Consider the following 17956-nt stretch of genomic DNA (forward strand, 5'->3'; position numbering starts at 1 on the left):
GGAGTCGACGAGCAGCTGGAGGAGGAGCATCCTCCACAGGGCTTAAGGAGGCGGACACTATCAACCCGGGGGCCGGCCGGTGAGGGGACATCGCTGGAGCATTGGTTGGACACTGCGGCGGATCCCGACGCTCCATCCTATTGGCCCGAGGCTCAGAGACGTGAGCCTCGATTGGTCAAAAGGCGGGAGCCAGACGGACGCTGATTGGGCGCGTTCGGCCGTTCACGGAGCGGCCGAGGAGGAAGGTAGGCGGGGCGTTGCTGAGGGCGATTGGGGGCGAGAGCGAGGCTGCGGAGCAGCCAAGAGGCGACGGCGGGAGCTAGAGAGGGCGCAGCGGTAGGGTGGCCGCGCGAGGGGAGCGGCGGCCCGGGCCTGGGCCCGGGGCGTGCGAGACGGCGGAGGCGGGTGAGTGCGGGCGGGCGTGCGGCAGGCCGGCCCGGCTCCCCCCCTCCCCCGCACCCCGCCGCCCCACGCCACCCCGCCTGCGCACTGAGGACCGGAGGGGGCGCGCGCCGGGCGGGGAGGGCGGAGCGGCACCAACGGCCGGCGGGGCGCGCGGGCGGCCGGGGTGGGGGGCCGGGCCGGGAGGGTGGGTGGGGAAGGGGGCTAGAGTCGCGTGCTGGGCTGAGTGAGGAGGGGCGGGGCCCGGGCCGGGGGCTGGGAGGGACTTGGGTGGCAAGGCAGGCGTTAGAGCCGCGCCCCCGGAGAGTGTCCAAGCCTCCAGGGGGTATCGGGGCCCAGGCCTGGTGGTGGGGCCGACCAGGACCGAAGCGGGGTGGACGGTTAGAGAGGGCTTGCGTGTCCGGGGAGGGGGTTAGGGCGTGAGAAAAGAGGTAATTAAGTTAACATAAAGAGATAAACCTGGGTAAGCCTGGAAGGCATTAGACCAGTGAGAGGGGCTTGGTGTGAAAAGGTATTAGCAAATGAATATCCCTGGAGGGAGGATTTGGAGCTGAGGCAGAGGTCCGGGTATTGAGAACGGGGTTGCATTAATGTGAAGGGAGTTCGGGGGGAGGGGGGCTACCGTTGGAATGGGTCGAGAGGAGTCTCTGTGCAAAGGGTTATGTTATGTGAAGAGGGTGTCTGGGTGTCCCTAGGATAGGTTGGGTAGAGGTAATGTTTTTGAAAAGTACAGGGAATTAGGTCAAGGTGAAGAGTGGTAATTGGGTATCCCTGGAGAAGGTTAGCGGGGTGGAGAGGTCCAAGTACTAAGTGGGCGAAGGTCTTGGTAGCGCTGGAATGAGAATGAGCTGTTAGGCTGACAAGAAGTTGGGGGTTTGGGTATCCTCAGGGTAATATGCTGGTGAGAGGGGTCTGGGTGTGAGAAAGAGGGGTCTGGCTATCCTCTGTCTAGCTTGGGGGGGGTGGAGGGGTTCAGTGTAAGAAGAAGGTAGTGTCTGGGTGTTCCTAAAGGGGATTTGGGGCAGGGCAGGGTGGCATATGTGTGAAAGTTTAAGCCTTTGTGAAGGGTAGTCTCGATCTCCCTGGATTGGGTTAGAGCATGTGCTGGGATCTTTTTGCAAAGGAGAAAAACTAAGTTGTTAGGAAGAGGGCGTCTCAGCACCCCTGGAATGGGTTAGAGCGGGGTTGGGTCTTTCTGCAAGGAAGAGGGGTTTATGCTGCTATGAAGAGGGGATCTGGGGAATCCCTAGAATGGGCTAGGGTGGGAACAGGTCATTTTGCAAAGAAGAAAAGCTTAGGTATTTTAGTAATGGAAAGGGGGTCTGGACGTCCCTGGGCATGGGTTAGGCACAGAGGTTTGTAAGGAAGGGTTTAAGGTGATGTGAAGACCATGTCTGGGCATCCCTAAAATGGGTTAGGCTGGGTCATTTTGTAAAGAAGAGGGGCTGAGGTTGATATGAAGAGGCACCTAGGGCATCCCTATAGTGGTTGGGGTAGAAGAGGGGATCTGGGTACCCCAGGGGGGATTAGAATTAGGTGAGGTCTCAGTGTAAAGAATAAGTAATTATCGTGAAGAGTGAGACATGAGTTGGGGTGATGGGTAGAATATAGGTATGAAGAAAGGGTTAGGCTTTTGTGAAGTGGGGATGGGTATTCTGGATAGGGGGTTAGGGCTGTGGGAGAGGGCTTTGATTTGTAGAGAGGTAAGCACTTTGAAAAGGGGGATCTGGGTATCATGGACAAGTGGTCTAGGAGGGGAAAGTGTAGGTATAGTGGTGGGTTAGGCCAGCATGAGACAAGTTGGTTGAGGGAAGGGCAAGTTTGATGTGAGGGATCTGGGCACCAGAGGGAAAGACAGTGTATAACAGGCGTACGTAAAGGAGAGGGGTTGTACCATGTGAGGGTGCAGAAAGTGGCGGGGCCTTGGGGCAGTTTGAGTCCTCCGGTGTAAAAAGATGTCTGGAACCTGGCGGAGGGAACAGAGGAGCAGGGAGGCTGGGAGAAGTGGCGGCGGTTAGGGCCTGCGAGGACTCCCCCAGGTACCCGGGAGCAGGAATGGGGCAGGGAGTTGGGAAGGAGAGGAAGTCAGCGGAAGGGGGCTCGAATGGAGAGGACACAGGTTCCTTGTGATGCGTGTGGCTGTGGGCCAGCTGAGAGGCATGGGAGGTGAGGGGTTGGACAGGTTACGAGCATCTGGTGGGTGGAGTTTGATGTGCATCGATTCAGAGGTGAGCCTTGGACAGATTCTGGGAAGGGACTGCTGGGAAGGTTCTATGCTTGGTAGTCTCATGTGTTCAGGAGCGGAAGGACTGCTGGGGGTTGGGGGTGGGAGTGGGAAACGGAAGCAAGAAGTTAGGGGGTAAAATACGTACAGGGTCTTGGCGGGGAGTGCTAAAGGGAAAGAACTGTCCGTCAGAAGGATGGAGGAGACGGCAGTTTACTGGGATCTGTCCCCACCTCTTTGTTTCCGCAGCCCAGGGCCTCGCTGCCGCCATGACCGAGGAGTCCGAGGAGACGGTCCTGTACATCGAGCACCGCTATGTCTGCTCCGAGTGCAACCAGCTGTACGGGTCCCTGGAGGAGGTGCTCGTGCACCAGAACTCCCACGTGCCCCAGCAGCACTTCGAGCTGGTGGGCGTGGCCGAGCCTGGAGTCACGGTGGCCACAGAGGCAGCTTCCGGCACGGGCCTCTACCAGACCCTGGTGCAGGAGAGCCAGTACCAGTGCCTGGAGTGCGGGCAGCTCCTCCTGTCCCCTAGCCAGCTCCTGGAGCACCAGGAGCTGCACCTGAAGATGATGGCTCCCCAGGAGGCGGTGGCGGCCGAGCCACCAGCCAAGGCGCCTGCGCTCAGCTCCAGTACCATCCACTACGAGTGTGTGGACTGCAAGGCTCTCTTCGCCAGCCAGGAGCTCTGGCTGAGCCACCGGCAGACGCACCTCCGGGGCACTCCCGCCAAGCCTGCGGCCCCCGTGATCCTGGGGTCCCCAGTGGTCCTGGGGCCCCCTGTGGGCCAGGCCCGTGTGGCTGTGGAGCACTCCTACCGCAAGGCAGAGGAGGGTGGGGAAGGGGCAGCTGTCCCTTCCGCCGCCGCCGCCACCACTGAGGTGGTCACCGAGGTGGAGCTGCTCCTCTACAAGTGCTCTGAATGCTCCCAGCTCTTCCAGCTTCCGGCCGACTTCCTGGAGCACCAGGCCACCCACTTCCCTGCCCCGGTCCCCGAGTCGGAGGAGCCTGCCTTGCAGCAGGAGACCCTGACTCCGTCACCTGCGGAGGTGCCTGTGTCCCAGCCCGATCCCCTGCCATCCTCTGACCACAGTTACGAGTTGCGCAATGGTGAAGCCGTTGGGCGTGATCGCCGGGGGCGCAAGGCCCGGAGGAACAACAGCGGAGAGCCAGGCGGGACGGCCACCCAGGAGCTCTTTTGCTCCGCGTGCGACCAGCTCTTTCTGTCACCTCACCAGCTACAGCAGCATCTGCGCAGTCACCGGGAGGGCGTCTTTAAGTGTCCTCTGTGCAGTCGCGTCTTCCCCAGCCCTTCCAGTCTAGATCAGCACCTCGGAGACCACAGCAGCGAGTCTCACTTCCTGTGCGTGGACTGCGGCCTGGCCTTTGGCACAGAGGCCCTGCTCCTGGCCCACCGGCGAGCCCACACCCCGAATCCTCTGCACTCGTGTCCGTGCGGAAAGACCTTTGTTAACCTCACCAAGTTCCTGTATCATCGGCGTACACACGGGGCGGGGGGCGTCCCCCTGCCCACCACACCGGTCCCCCCCGAGGAGCCGGTCATTGGGCTCCCCGAGCCGGCCCCGGCAGAGACTGGAGAGTCCGAGGCGCCGGAGCCTCCTGTGGCCGAAGAGAGCTCAGCAGGGCCGGCTGCCTCGGGCACCTACCGCTGCCTGCTGTGCAGCCGCGAGTTCAGCAAGGCCTTGCAGCTGACGCGGCACCAGCGTTTCGTCCATCGGCTGGAGCGGCGCCATAAGTGTGGCATCTGTGGCAAGATGTTTAAGAAGAAGTCTCACGTGCGTAACCATCTGCGCACGCACACGGGCGAGCGGCCCTTCCCCTGCCCGGACTGCTCCAAGCCCTTCAACTCGCCCGCCAACCTGGCCCGCCACCGGCTCACGCACACGGGGGAGCGGCCCTACCGCTGTGGGGACTGCGGCAAGGCTTTCACGCAGAGCTCCACGCTGCGGCAGCACCGCCTGGTGCACGCACAGCACTTCCCCTACCGCTGCCAGGAGTGCGGCGTGCGTTTTCACCGCCCCTACCGCCTGCTCATGCACCGCTACCACCACACGGGCGAGTACCCCTACAAGTGTCGCGAGTGCCCCCGCTCCTTCCTGCTGCGACGGCTGCTGGAGGTGCACCAGCTCGTGGCCCATGCCGGCCGCCAGCCGCACCGCTGCCCATCCTGCGGGGCCGCCTTCCCTTCCTCGCTGCGGCTCCGCGAGCACCGCTGCGCTGCTGCTGCGGCCCAGGCCCCCCGGCGCTTCGAGTGTGGCACCTGCGGCAAGAAAGTGGGCTCGGCGGCCCGGCTGCAGGCGCATGAGGCGGCCCATGCGGCTGCTGGGCCGGGCGAGGTCCTGGCCAAGGAGCCCCCGGCCCCCCGGGCCCCCCGGGCCACTCGCGCGCCGGTTGCCCCCACCACCACCCTGGGGGGCGTGGCCCCCGCAGCCCCCACAGTCCCTGCCCGACGCCGGGGCCTGGAGTGTAGCGAGTGTAAGAAGCTGTTCAGCACAGAGACCTCGCTGCAGGTGCACCGGCGCATCCACACGGGGGAGCGGCCATACCCGTGTCCGGACTGTGGCAAGGCCTTCCGGCAGAGCACCCACCTGAAGGACCACCGGCGCCTGCACACAGGCGAGCGGCCCTTTGCCTGCGAAGTGTGCGGCAAGGCCTTTGCCATCTCCATGCGCTTGGCAGAGCATCGGCGCATTCACACGGGGGAGCGGCCCTACTCCTGCCCTGACTGTGGCAAGAGCTACCGCTCCTTCTCCAACCTCTGGAAGCACCGCAAGACCCACCAGCAGCAGCATCAGGCAGCCGTGCGGCAGCAGCTGGCCGAGGCCGAGGCCGCCGTCGGTCTGGCCGTCATGGAGACTGCAGTGGAGGCGCTGCCCCTGGTGGAGGCCATTGAGATCTATCCCCTGGCTGAGGCCGAGGGGGTCCAGATCAGTGGCTGACCCTGCCTCTCTTTCCCTCTTCAGCACCACCAGGCCCTGTTGCTGAAGAATGTCCTCGAATGTCCCCTTAAGTCCCTGTAGATATTGTGCTCCTTCCTCTACCTCTCCCAGCCGCCATGTAAGTTCTGTAACTGGATTTATTCTCTCTTCCGAGGGGGGAGCTCTGGGGCCCTTGATATGCATAAAAGGCACCCCGCCCCACCCCCACCTTCCACCTGTTAGTGCTGGTGGCCCCCGACATGAAACAGTCAATAAAGACTGAATTGGACATTTATGTGTTTTTGTCTGGCCCAGCTGTGTGGGGTGGGATTTGGGAGCTGGCTTTATGGCTTTTTCAGCATCCAGAACAGGGCCTGCCAAGTAGTAGGAGCTTAGGAGACATTTACTTAATTAAAGAGGACCCTTAAAGAGGACCTGGAGTCCCAGGGCCTGGCTCAGAGGGCAGGGACTTCACTCTGGTGCGGGATGGGAAGCAGTGTGGCTGTCTTGCCACTAGAGGTCTCCACAGCCCCACAGAAAAACCTGAAGCTGTTTTAAATTGGTGGCAGGAACATTTGGAAAAATCTTCAGATTTTTTTCTCACCACTTCTGGCCCCCACCCCTGGCCTGATATGAACCATCTCCCCTAAGGCCATCTGGTTTTCTCACTATGGATCCCTGAGGGCAAATGCAGGTCTGGGAAAGGCATGATCTCCAGGGCGGTAGAGGAGGGTGGCTCCCGGGACCAGACCCAACTGTGGCGTTGGAGAAGATGCCGGGGGTAGGCAGCCTCATAACATGAGAGCTACCTTGACGCCCACCTAGAATTCTGGCTTAGCCAACAGACGTGGGGAGAGGGGTGGTTGGAGTGGCTGGCTGGTGTTTGTCTATAGTTTGTCTCAAGAACTAAGGTTTTTATAACAATTGTCACACTCACCTATGAGAACATCTTGCAGGGAAGGAGTCTGAAGTCAAGCAGGGAGGTGATTTGCCCACAGTCATTCAACCCGCATAGGCTAGAGCTTGAATTGAAGCCTAGTTTCATCTGGTTTAATGGCCCGTATGCTTCCTCCGCAGTCTGCTGCCTTCTACATACTTAGGGGCGGGTAGTCAAGAAGATGGTGACTGGTGGGAATGCTCAGTTGCTATGCTTGTGTTGTCTCTAAGAGTCTCAGCCCAAGAAAAATAAGCCCCGCCAAGGTTACTGCATACTCCAGTCTTCCTGTTGGAGAAAATTCATACTTGGACCCCTAATAAATGAGAGGTGAAGGGAAGCTATTTGTATTGAAACCAGGGAAAGGGAGGCCTGAGAGTCTGTTACTCTCGGGCCCTGTCACCAGACCTGTAGCATCTGGCACCGGGCTTGGAGACACACTGGTTTCGCCTTATGTTCAGGTGAAAAATGGCTCGAGAGGGCAGACTTATCAAGGCCACAGGCGGTGGACCAGGACTAGAAACCAAGTCTCCTAACCTGTAATAGAAAGTTTACTACATAAGGCTTATTAAAGAAAAAGATCACCTGTTTGATAACCTGACCTAATGAAGAGCAATTCTCTGTTAAGCAGTTGCTTTCCAGCAGTGTGTGCATCATGAGCACCATCTTTCAGTGCCCTCACACCCTGCCAAAAGGACTCAAGCCATCCTGGCCCTGCATGCCAGATCCCCTTCAATCCCCAGGTAGAGATCCATTCTCAAACTGCCTCCTCCCAAGAAGAGCAGCAACGTCCTGAAAGTCGTATCAAATAAATGCTTAGAACAATTGAAGGAATTATCCTTGCCAAACCAGATAAAAATAAGGTTGAATCAAGAAAAGGGACAGGAATAGGGGAAGGAGGAACCCTGAGGGTGCTGGTTGACTCCCAGGTTCAGCAGAGAAGAATGGCTCTGTGACAGTGGGGTGATCACCCTTCCTCAACGGTGGTTCCTTTTTAGAGCCTCTAATGAAAACTTTAGGCTCCCACCCTGAGAAAAGTTGACGTGTGCAAACACTATTGATGAACAAGACTCATTGTTCACCATCACCCCGCTGAAACTTGATGGTCCGCAGTTGAACCACAGTCCTAAAAAAGGATGGCACGAATCAAACCCATGTTGGATGCTGGGGTTTAAGTCGGACAGACAAAGGTTCTTGAACTTTAATGTTCGTTAGGCAGTTCCCCCAGAGATTCAGATCCAGCAAACGTGTCTGGATGAGATCCAGGAATCTGCATTTTCCTTTTTTTTTTTTTTAAGAGGGAGAGAAAGAATCCCAAGCAGGCTCCACACCCAGCACAGAGCCTGACTTGAGGTTCAATCCCACTACCCTGAGATCATGACCTAAGCAGAAATCAGGAGTTAGATGCTTACCTGACTGAGCCACCCAGGTGCCCCCAGGAATCTGTACCAATTCTGGGGCACCTGGCTGGTTCAGTTAGTAGAGCATGTGACTCTTGATCTTGGCGTTGTGAGTTCAAGCCCCACGTTGGGTGTAGAGATTACTTAAAAATAAAATCTTTAAAAATAAGGGTGTCTGAGTGACTTCACCGGTTAAGCATCCTACTCTAGATTTGGAGTCAGGTCATGATCTCAGGGTCGTGAAATTAAGCCCCGTGGCAGGCTCCAGGCTAAGATTCTCTCTCTGCCTCTCCCGCCCCCCACCCCTGGATAAACAAACAAACACCAATTCTGACGCAGGTGACTTGCTGACCCCTCTAAAAAGAGCCTTGCTTATCCTATTTTTAGTTGGATATGGAAGCTACATAAGCAGAAGAAAAACCAAGGGAACACAACAGTGGTCCACTAGAGCCCAATATGCTCTTGACAAGAGGAGGCCCGAGGAAGGGCATGTGGAGCAGTTGGACACATTCATGGGGCTGCAAGCGGATGCTCTCAGATGTGCCGTCTGTGCTTGTCACAGGATGGTCTGGGTGACAAGGAATTCAGGTCTGTATGGTTCTGACCGCACCACCGGAGGGGGCTGGACAAATGACCTTCCTCTATACCAGCATCCCACTTTCCCATCCCTACTGACCTGTCTTGAGAATTGGGGAGGTGCTTTTTTTCTTTCAGTCTTGCCAAAACGTTGCAGCGCTAATACTTCTTATCTAAGTGATCCAAACCCTCTTCCGTTCTTTTACTTTCTCCTGTCTCCCCCATCCCTTCCTGTTGAATTTGCAGAATCCCAGCACCTGTGTGCCAAGCATACATCAGAGGGATGTAACAGTGACAAGGAGACACAATGCCAGTGAGAAAACCCAGTTGTCGACACCATTTCTGATTTTCAGTGGTGAGGTCTCGGGGATCAGCCCATGGCCTGGCCTCTAAGCCATTGTTCTTGTCAAATGACCTAGTCAAGCTGGGCACAAAAATTTGAGTGAGTGAGAGTTAATGTCACTCTGAAAAAGAGTGTACAACTTCAAAGTCAACTGTTTTTCAAGGGTCTTGTTAGTCCTCTGAGGATGGAAGTGGGGAAGACTCACTGGCTTCCTGGATTTCTCATAGTTCTCATTTATTGAAGACAGTGTTGCTAGAGATCTGTCCTAAGCACTTACCTCGTCATCTCATTTAATTCTTGCAACCCCATAGGGTTGGCATTGCCCACGTTACAGATGAGGACATTGAAGGTCAGATATCAAAAATCACACAAGCTATAAAATGGCAGAACTGAGATGTGAATTCAGGAATTGGAATTCATCCTAAATTCTGAGACCTGGTTCTGATGGGTGAAAACACGGCTCGGGCCTCACTTCTGAACATTTGTTCTGTGTGAACAGAAGCAAAGCCATCCCCCACCCCCCGTCGTCCACAGCGCACACATACCCACCATCCTTACCGGAACAGAGAGGAGACCACAGGAGAGCAGAAAGCATTTCTCTCTGTACATTTTTTACTTTTTTATTTTTTGATGTTGTTCAGATGAATGACACACTCAAGTTACAAAAACGGGGCCTTAAAAGAAGCACATTGTACAATGAACAAGCAGATTGGAGTTAAGAACACTGAAACGCTAACCCGCTACCACGAGGAGACAGGGAGGGGGTACAGGATGGGTGGGGGGGGCTACCAACACAGGGGTCAGACGGAACTGAAAGTGGGGCTAACTTGCTGAGAACGGACAAAAGGCAGGTCTCCTCCAGGCCTATTCAATTTCCAGACACCACTTCATGGTCTCCCTTGCCCGCTCCTCGCCACTACCTCCCCTCCCCATTCCAACCTGGTCATCTGAATGAGTGGGTGGGAGACACCCACCCCAGAAAGGGCTGAGCCACTCAGATCTTTACAAGGCGGGTGGTCATCTTGCTCTAGTGCAGGCTTGGATTTGGGAGGGGACGGTGGCTGCAGTGGGATAGGAAGCCAGAAAGGAGCTAGCGGAGAGGAGTTGATCCGAGATCAGGTCCCTGCTTTTCCCCCAGACTCCTTGCCCCTTCCCCACCCTACCATGATCCAAAGGTCCTCTCTACAAGTGCAGAGAGGCCCCCAGTCACCCTGCAGTCATGTAAATAAATAAATACTGAGCCCCTGGGCTTGGAGGACGGGCTGGGGGAGGGGCAGCAGGGATAGAGGAGAGGAAGGGGAGGAAGAAGGGAGGGGTCACAGACATAGTAAATAGTTGTCTCCGTCCCAGCAACACTTCTCTCTAGATTTTTCTCTCCTTTTTGTGTTTGTTTAACAAGGAGCTAACATTTCAAGGACAAATACTTAAAAATATACATTATTTTTTTCTTCTTTTTCGCCTTTGTCATCGTCATCTTGCTTTGGAGACTGCTGAGGTCAAAGTTCAAACCGCATGAAGGAACTGCGGCTTGGAGTTTTTGTGTATTTTTTTTAATTTTTATTTTTTAATTTTTTTCACTTTTTTTTCCAACGTATAAAAAGGTAGCGGAGTTGTCTGTGGGTTTTTTTTTTTTTTTTAATGGTTAAATCTTTGGTTTGTTTCTTTTTTCTCTTGGAGGCCTTTATCTCTCGCACTTGCCTTTCCCACTCGGAGGCCAGTGGGGGCCCGCGTGTCTCAATCTTGCTCAGTCGGTCTCACTCTCTCTCTCACTCAGTTCCCCCTACCCTGGGCTAAAAGGGAGAGAGAGGCACCCTGGGATTTGAGTGGGCAAGGAAATTAGTCAGGTCATCACCTACGTACAAGGCTAATCCCTTAGCCTGTCTGCCCAGGGTGCGGGGCTAGGAGACCCTCTCTTGGCCTTCTCCAGGGAGGAGATGTGCGGGGGAAACTCATATCTTTCCCTCCCCTCCTGATCTTAGCCCCAACTCCTACAGGGCTTGGGTTCCCCATCTCCACCCACCCCCACTTATACCCCCAGCCCCTCCCTCCCACGTCCAGCCCCCACCCTCCCAGAAGAGAACAGAGAGGTTTTTTAGTTACTGGCATTTTTTTTTTTTTTTTTTTTTTTTGGCACAAAAGGCCCACCATTAGGGTAGACCCATTCTCTGTCCCTCCCTCGAGTAGGAGGTCAGGGTTGGGGAGAAGAGAAATTCAGAAGGCTCCCCCTTCCTCCAGTCCACTCATCTTCCTCTCTTTCTAGCCCAGGCCGCTGGCCCCCCCACCTCAGACATCTCACCTAGCCCAGAGCCTAGCTTGGGGTCTCCCTCCCCATCTCCCACATCAAGTCCCCCAGCCCCCCAACTCTCTCGCTCACACACAGACACACGGACACAGGCTCTGTACAGACCACAAAATAAAAACGATGAGATAGTTTTGTTTCCCGGAGTCGAGACAGAGGGTACTGGAGTGGAAGGGGCAGAGCGGGGTGGGGGGCATGAATTCCCCCATCACCTTCCCAACCCTGGCTCCCTCCAGCCCCCCAGCCCCTTGCCCTGGCTGGCCCCCAGCCAACGATATTTGGTTTCCTTTTTTTTAACATTAAAGTTCTATGAGGTATTTGGTGCCTTATCTCGAGTCCTCGGGGAGGGGGGCCCAGGGGGGAGACCTGGGGCACACTTGCCCCTCCCTCCCTCCCACCCCCTTCCAAATATTTGGTTTCACAGCTGTAGTTAAAGCTTGGGATTTGGTTATTTTTCCCCTCCCAGGAATTTTCTTTCTTTTTTTTGTTTTTCTTTTCCCAGTTATGGGGGTTGGATGGGGAGAGTCCCCCCACCCCCGGCTGCACGGGGGTCCCTCCACCAATGTCAGGGCATCGGCCCCATCCCTGCCCCTGCTTCCTCCTCTCCTCTCTGCCCCACTCCCCCCACACAGGGGTGCGGGGTGCGGGGTGCGGGAGAGGTCCCCAGTGGCAGGACTTGATGGGGAGGAAGCAGGATGAAGTGGGTGGTGGTGAGTCCTGGATTTTCTTTCCTTTTTTTTTCTTTTTTTTTCTTTTTTGTTTTTTTTTTTGTTTTGTTTTTTGGTCTAGAATCATAGTTTCTGAGTCATCTCCACCATGCCTTCCATGCTGCCTGTCTTCTCGGAGGGGTATTTGGTCGTAATTCCTTTCACTTTGCTCTGCTCAAATGTCTTTCCTATCTGTTCAGGAGCCCTTGGCCCCCTCTCCACCCTTGGGCAGGGGCCCAGGCCCTCTCGCCAGTCCCTTCTCTTCAGGAAATAAAAATGGACAAACTCAGAGGTAGGGTAAGGGCAGGGAGTCGGTTCAGCGGAGATGCTTACATTCTGGCGAGGATGGGTCGACGGCATGCCAGGCCCCATCAGTGCCAGGGCGGGAGGGGCGGCCACTCCACGGCTGCCCAGACAAGGCACCCCGAGACCCCCAAAACAGCCAAGTCTCTGCTGTCTCCGTGGCCCAGCCCAACAGTTTCATTTCCCGGGTGGGAGAAGGGAGACAAGAAAGAAAGAAAGAACTCTGAGGCCTGGGGAGGTGGGGGCCCAGCGCGGGGGCCGCCTCTCCTCGGAGCGGCCAGCAGCGCGGCTGGCTTGGGGCTCCGGGCTCCGGGCTCCCGGCTGCTCTGCCCAGCGGGGGCCAGGCCTCTGATTTCAATGGCTCGAGTCCTTCACAGCAACACTTTGGTTTGAGGAGAGACACAGAAAGACGGGAGACTGGGAGGCGCGAGAGAGAAGAGCGAAGGAAGAGGGAGAGGGAGGAGCAGAGAACAGACTGAAGAGAACAGAAAAAGAAATCAAAGGAGGAATCAAACCACCCGAAAGTTTGTTCGTTTTCCTTCGTCCATTCTTTTTGCTTTCTTATTCCTTGTTTCCTGTTTCGTTTTTTTTTTTTTTTAAAGCTTTTTCAATGGATTGGGGGGCAGGGAGCTTGGGGCTCTCCACCCCTGCCCCTGCCCCCCCTCTCTCCGCCCTGCCCACCCGCTTCCATCCGCCCTGGCTGAGGGACAGGCCCTGCCCCAGCCTCCCCCTCCGGCTTTCCCGAAGACGACGTCCATGAGGTATTTGTGAAGAGAAAGAAGCGTCTGTCCTTCCATCCGCCTTGGGGACCAAGGGCCTGGACCACTGGCGCAGGGGCTTGGCTCCACCTCGCGGCTCCTTCTTATTCTTGAAGAGTCCTTGTCTTCTTTCCCTTAAATATATATATATATCTATAAATTCTTTTTTTTTCTAGTTTTAATTTATTGTTTGTTTGGTTTTTTTGTTTTTTGTGTTTTGTTCTGTTGGGTTTTTTTTTTGTTTTTTGTTTTTTTTTTGGTTCAAAACTTTGTTGGCCTCCACAATAGCAGGAGGGCAAAGTGGCTCCCAGCGGCGTCTCTCCTCTGTCCATGGAGACGGGTCCAGGGCTGGGCAAACATGGGGTCCAGCCAAGACTCGAGGGAGGTCTCGTGGGGGTGGTGGCCGCCACAGTGCCCTCTCAGATGGGGACCACAGGTCATGGCACTGTCCCCGCCACATGGACCCTGATGGGGATGCCACCTTGAGGAACCCCACCACTGGGGTGCGTGCGTGTGTACATGTGTGTCGGGTGGGGGGAGGAAGAGGCATCTGCCAGTATCAGAGGGACACAGGGCGGGAAGAGCGAGGTGAGTTCTCTTTTTGGTTTCTGGTCAATGTCAAAGAACGTGAAGGATCCCACGGATAGGCACTGGAATATGAATTTTTTTTTTCAGGGAAACTGACAGACGAGGATGGGAAAAAAGACAACTTGAATGCCTTCACCTCATCCCTCTTGCCCGAAACTTCCACCTTCCCCTGGGCCAGGGAGGGGGTGGATTCCAGAGCAGAGGAGGGTGACAGGGTTGGGGGGGGGAACATGTGAGAGCTAGAACTTCACAAACCGGCCTAGCCCACCCTTCAAAGGGAAAAGGGGGAGGTACGAGGGGTGAAAAGTCATCCCAGGCCTGCCCCTGCACTCTCCCCTGGCTGGGGGAGGGAGGAGGTTAAAGCGAGACCCCTTGCCCAGGTGGGGAGAGCCGGGGCCCAAGGGAGAGGGGGACACATGGTAGGGACACATTCTGTTGAGCGTAACGCTAAAAATTCTGTACATCCTTTGGATGAAGCTACTGAATATTTGGTGTAAGGTTGTTCACGCCCCTTCTCTTTCACCTTCTGGAAAAGAACATTTGGCGGGTGGTTCTGAGCCCACCCCGTCGGCCCCAGCCTGTGCCCTGTCTTCGCTGGCCCAGGGCTGGGGGCTGGGGCTGGAGGCTGGCACATTCTCTTTTGCCTTCTCTGGCCCCCACTGGAGGAGGCAAGGTTGGGGGTTGGCCCCCCAGCCAGAGGCTCGGCGAGAGGTCCGCCCTGCCGAGGCTTCTCTGCCCCTGGCTGGGGTTCTTATTTGGTGTCGTAGCAGTGAGGGTGAGCACACTGAGGTCTGGCTCGCAACTGGTTTTTGGTTTGGTTTTGCGGGGTATTTTTTTTGTTTTTGGTTTTGGTTTTTGTTTGTTTTTCACCTCTGGTTCCTTTGGGGCAGCTGGTTTCTGTTGTGATTATTTTTGGTTTCTTTTTGTTGGTTGGTTTCTTTCATTTTCTTTCTTTCTTTCTTTCTTTCTTTCTTTCTTTCTTTCTTGTTTTTTTGTTTTGTTTTGTTTTGTTTTTTTGGTTAGTTGGGGTTTTTTTTTTTGGTCTTTCCTCCCTTGTCACTCCAGCTCCAAGGACCCTCTGCACCACCACTGCTGGCCTCCTCGCCCTCTTCCCAGGCGGGGGGGGACTGAGGTGGGGGTCGGAGGAGTAGGAGGGGAGGCAAGGCGGGCCCTCACTCGGGCTTGCACCCTGCCTCGGGCCCCCCGGGGCCTCCAGGGGTCTGTGCTGTGGCCTCGCTGCAAGTGGAGGACGAGGAGGAGGAGGAGGAAGAGGAGGAGGAGGAGGAGGAGGAGAGGCCCGGAGACTTGCTGGAGATGGAGGCCGCCACGGCCGCAGCGGCTGCCGAGACCAGGCCCACGCCCGGCGGGGCGCTGAGCAGGGGCAGCCCGGCGTGGTTCAAGAAGAGCGGTGAGGTCACCAGGCCGGGGCTCCCCGGAGCCGCGCTGGCCGCCCCCAGCACCAGGTTCCCGCTGCCGTCAAGGCTGGTAAGGGGCAGGGTTCCACCAGAGGCCAGGGCTGGTGGGGAGAGAGAGAGGGGCTGGGCTGGGGGCACCTTCCAGCATCCTGCCCGCAGTGCCCCCTGTCTTCCCATCGGCCCCACTGACCCCCATCAGCAGCCCTCACACCTTCCCCAAAGGAGAAATGGGTATGAAGAGGCGAGCGATGCAGTGAGCGGGGCAGGATGGCATGGCTGGAGCAGCAATGGGGGGAGGCTCGAGGCCCCAGGGGGCCAGGCTGGTGGCGATGGGAGTGACATGAGGCAGCACGCACCTTGGATAGTGGCCAAAGGGTTGTTGCTCATGAGGGCTGGACTCAGCCCGGAGCTCAACCCCACCATTGTGCTTCTGCAAGAGGCAAAGCAGAGGCGTTAGCAGGGGCAGGGACCCGCCGGCGGCAGAACTGGGGCGCGGCTCCCACCCGGGAAGCAGCGGCGACCCTGCTTCTCTCCCCACAGCCTCCCTAAGTGCAACTGTCCACTTACCCCGTGCTGGGGTTCAGGCCCGACAAGCCGATAGCCGAGTGGCTGCCTTGAGGGCTGGGATTTGTGCTGTTGGTGGTGGCCGGGGGTGGGGGAGTAACAGAGGGGATGGAATTGAGGGGGGGCGCGGCTCCGCCCCCGCCCCCACCCCCTCCGGCTGTCCGGCTGGGGTGGAGCGTCCCCACAGCTGAGGATAAGGTAGTAACTGCCAGAGAGAGACAGAGAGACGGAGACTTCAGCTTCCACTCGTCCTCCACCGGGGAACCCGGGGTCCACCCCTGCTCGCCTTCCCGCCCGGCGCGCACCCTGTGGCATCTCCTCCGGGGGAACAGACTCAGGCCTCCCACCGGCTCTTCTCACGGCCGCCGTGACGGCGATCACAATAATGGCAGCGTGCGCAGCTGCCACCCCCGGAGCCGAGCCCCGTGCCCGGGTGCGCTCACACGGCGCGAACCCGGCCCTGAGCCTCGGCGCCGGGCGCCTCTAAGACTTCGCCCTGTGGCTCCCTCTAGGGGCCAGGCAGGGGGCTGCGGCTGTGCGCACCGAGGTGGAGAGGACTCAGCGGCCGGACGGCCAGACAGCCACGGGCCGCAAATTCCTGCCTGTTCCGCCCCATCTGTGCCCTTGGGAGAGCACCTTCACCTCTCTGGCCTTCAGTTGCCTAATCTGGAAAATGGGGATAATAACAGGGCCTACTTTATAAAATGAGTGTGAGGATGAGATGAGTCGATATTCTTCAGAAAGAGTTTAGACAGTGCCAGGCACACACTTATAACTTTATAAGCTTCCACTTCTTATCTCTTAATCTGAGAAAAATCAATATCATGTTTGTTTTCTATTCTTTTTTTTTTTTTTTTTTTTAGTTTATTTATTTCAGTAATCTCTACACCCAATGTAGGGCTCGAACTCACAACCCCAAGATCAGGAGCCACATACTCCACTGACCGAGCCAGCCAGGCTCCAGTTTTCTATTATTCTTATATGTGGTGATACACAGGCCCTGTCCCAGGAAGGGAGCAAGGGGACCTTTGGGCACAAAAGAGCATGTATGTGTGTGTGTGTCGGGGGGGGTTACACAGACATACACACTCTTGTATGTATATGTTCATGTATATAGCTTTTGTATGTATTATACATTCACAATAATTTTATAAAACCTGAGGCTCAGAGAGGTGAAGTCACTCCTGGAGCTCACACAGTTTATAAAAGCCAGGACCAGAACCCGAGTACATCAACTTTTAGCAAAAAGCCTGTGCTTTTCTCATAGGAAATCGTAGAGCAGATGAGAGCCGAGCTGCTCCGGCAGGGACAGGTGAGGCTGCCCTCTCCTCTCTGTGCCCCCTGCCTCCCTCATCCCCAGGCTCAGCCTTGAGGCCCACAGATGCCCTAAGCCACTAGAGAACCTCAGGCCTGTACTGGGCCTCCCAAAGCCCCCTCACGGGCTCCTGCCCGCCCTGACCTGTTGTGCTCAGACTGCTGGAAGCTTGGGACAATGGCAAGGTCCCGGCGCCCCCTTGGGGTGTGACCTGGGGAGAGAGGAAAGAAGGCATGGTGAGGCCACTGTTTCCCAGTAGCCCCCATGATGCTCCCTGTGGGTAAGACCCCCATTCATCTGCCCTCAGGCTGAGGGGAGAAGGGACTTTGGGCACAATGCTATGCTTGTATTATGCTAGGTTCTTTCCATCGTATCTACGTTAACATTTACCCAAAGTGATCCTGAACCATAGGTGGGAAAAAGTAATGCCTAATTGAGTGTTCTCCCACCTCTCTGACACCATCCAGTTGCAGGGCTAAAGTGTGTGTGTGGAGGGGGGAGTATTATGATGATAAGGGGCGTCTCTGCATCAGAGTGTTGGGATGTCCTATTGCTTGATTTTCTGGGACCACCCACCAGCCTCCTTCTTGGCCTCCCTGCCTCCATCAGCTCCAATAGCCTCACTCTTAATGTGACCCTGTCCCTCCCCAGCTCAAAACTCCTCCTTAGCTCCTCACTGCCCGTGGTTCACGTTCAAGCTCCTCAGCATGTTACTTGAGAGTCTGGCCCCTGCCCAGCCCCTACCCCCATACTCATTCATATACATTCCTGCTCCAACCACATTTAAATTGCACTGGAGTTCATCCGATTGGGCTCAGCACACTCCGGCTTCTAGGCCTTTGGGCACGGCAGTCTTTAAGTGGCTGGCTACCTCTCCCTTGTCCTTTAGAACTCAGCTCAGGTAGTCTCTTCTTCCTCCATACCAGGGGCCTCGGGGGCTCCTCTCTGTCACGTCACAGCCCCTTTCCACATGAGATGCAATAAAGGGGTGTCCCAGTGCGTCTGATCCCAAGCAGGTCTGCATGCAGCTGTGAACCTGAATGTACACCCAGGGACATAACGCTGTCCCTGCCTGTGTCTGTGTGTGTGGCTGTGAACCCGTGTGTGTGTGTATGGGGGGGGTACCTCCATCTCCTACCTGGGATCTCTCTTCATGTGGCCATGCACTGTGAGAACTATTTTTGGCTCT

General features: G+C 56.3%; 2 protein-coding genes across 18 annotated transcripts in view; one reads left to right on the top strand and one right to left on the bottom strand.

Moving 5' to 3' along the window:
* The first annotated feature begins 22 nt into the window (after positions 1-22).
* On the top strand, positions 23-5860 carry ZNF574 (zinc finger protein 574). 6 transcript variants are annotated; one of them, XM_025849860.2, is made up of 2 exons: positions 23-245; positions 2876-5860. In XM_025849860.2, exon 2 carries the CDS (start codon positions 2896-2898, stop codon positions 5584-5586), a length of 2691 nt encoding a protein of 896 aa, XP_025705645.2. In that variant the 5' UTR covers positions 23-245; positions 2876-2895; the 3' UTR covers positions 5587-5860. The 6 variants fall into 6 exon arrangements, with proteins under 6 accessions (XP_025705645.2, XP_025705642.2, XP_025705640.2 ...); XM_025849857.2 differs by lacking the exon at positions 23-245 and adding an exon at positions 252-336; XM_025849855.2 differs by lacking the exon at positions 23-245 and adding an exon at positions 262-405.
* A 5979-nt stretch (positions 5861-11839) lies between these two features.
* The window catches only part of POU2F2 (POU class 2 homeobox 2), a 75358-nt gene continuing 69241 nt past the window's right edge, over positions 11840-17956 (bottom strand). For 8 of the 12 annotated variants that reach the window (XM_025849679.2, XM_073890227.1, XM_025849682.2 and 5 more), the window contains 4 exons: positions 16912-16978; positions 15456-15657; positions 15245-15318; positions 11840-14989 (listed from right to left, as the gene is read on the bottom strand). In XM_025849679.2, the coding sequence (XP_025705464.1) occupies positions 14646-14989; positions 15245-15318; positions 15456-15657; positions 16912-16978 (687 nt within the window). In that variant the 3' untranslated portion in view covers positions 11840-14645. The remainder of the gene's footprint in view (positions 14990-15244; positions 15319-15455; positions 15658-16911; positions 16979-17956) is intronic. The other 4 variants (XM_025849686.2, XM_025849685.2, XM_025849684.2 and 1 more) reach the window with 1 other exon arrangement.

The sequence above is a fragment of the Callorhinus ursinus genome, unplaced genomic scaffold (genome assembly GCF_003265705.2).
Source record: "Callorhinus ursinus isolate GAN/ISIS: 27379988/994484 unplaced genomic scaffold, GSC_fseal_2.0 scaffold134, whole genome shotgun sequence".
In the NCBI taxonomy this organism is placed as follows: domain Eukaryota; kingdom Metazoa; phylum Chordata; class Mammalia; order Carnivora; family Otariidae; genus Callorhinus; species Callorhinus ursinus.

Coding starts and splice junctions, on each gene's coding strand:
- ZNF574 (XM_025849860.2), top strand. CDS start 2,896: ATGACCGAGGAGTCCGAGGAGACGGTCCTGTACATCGAGCACCGCTAT.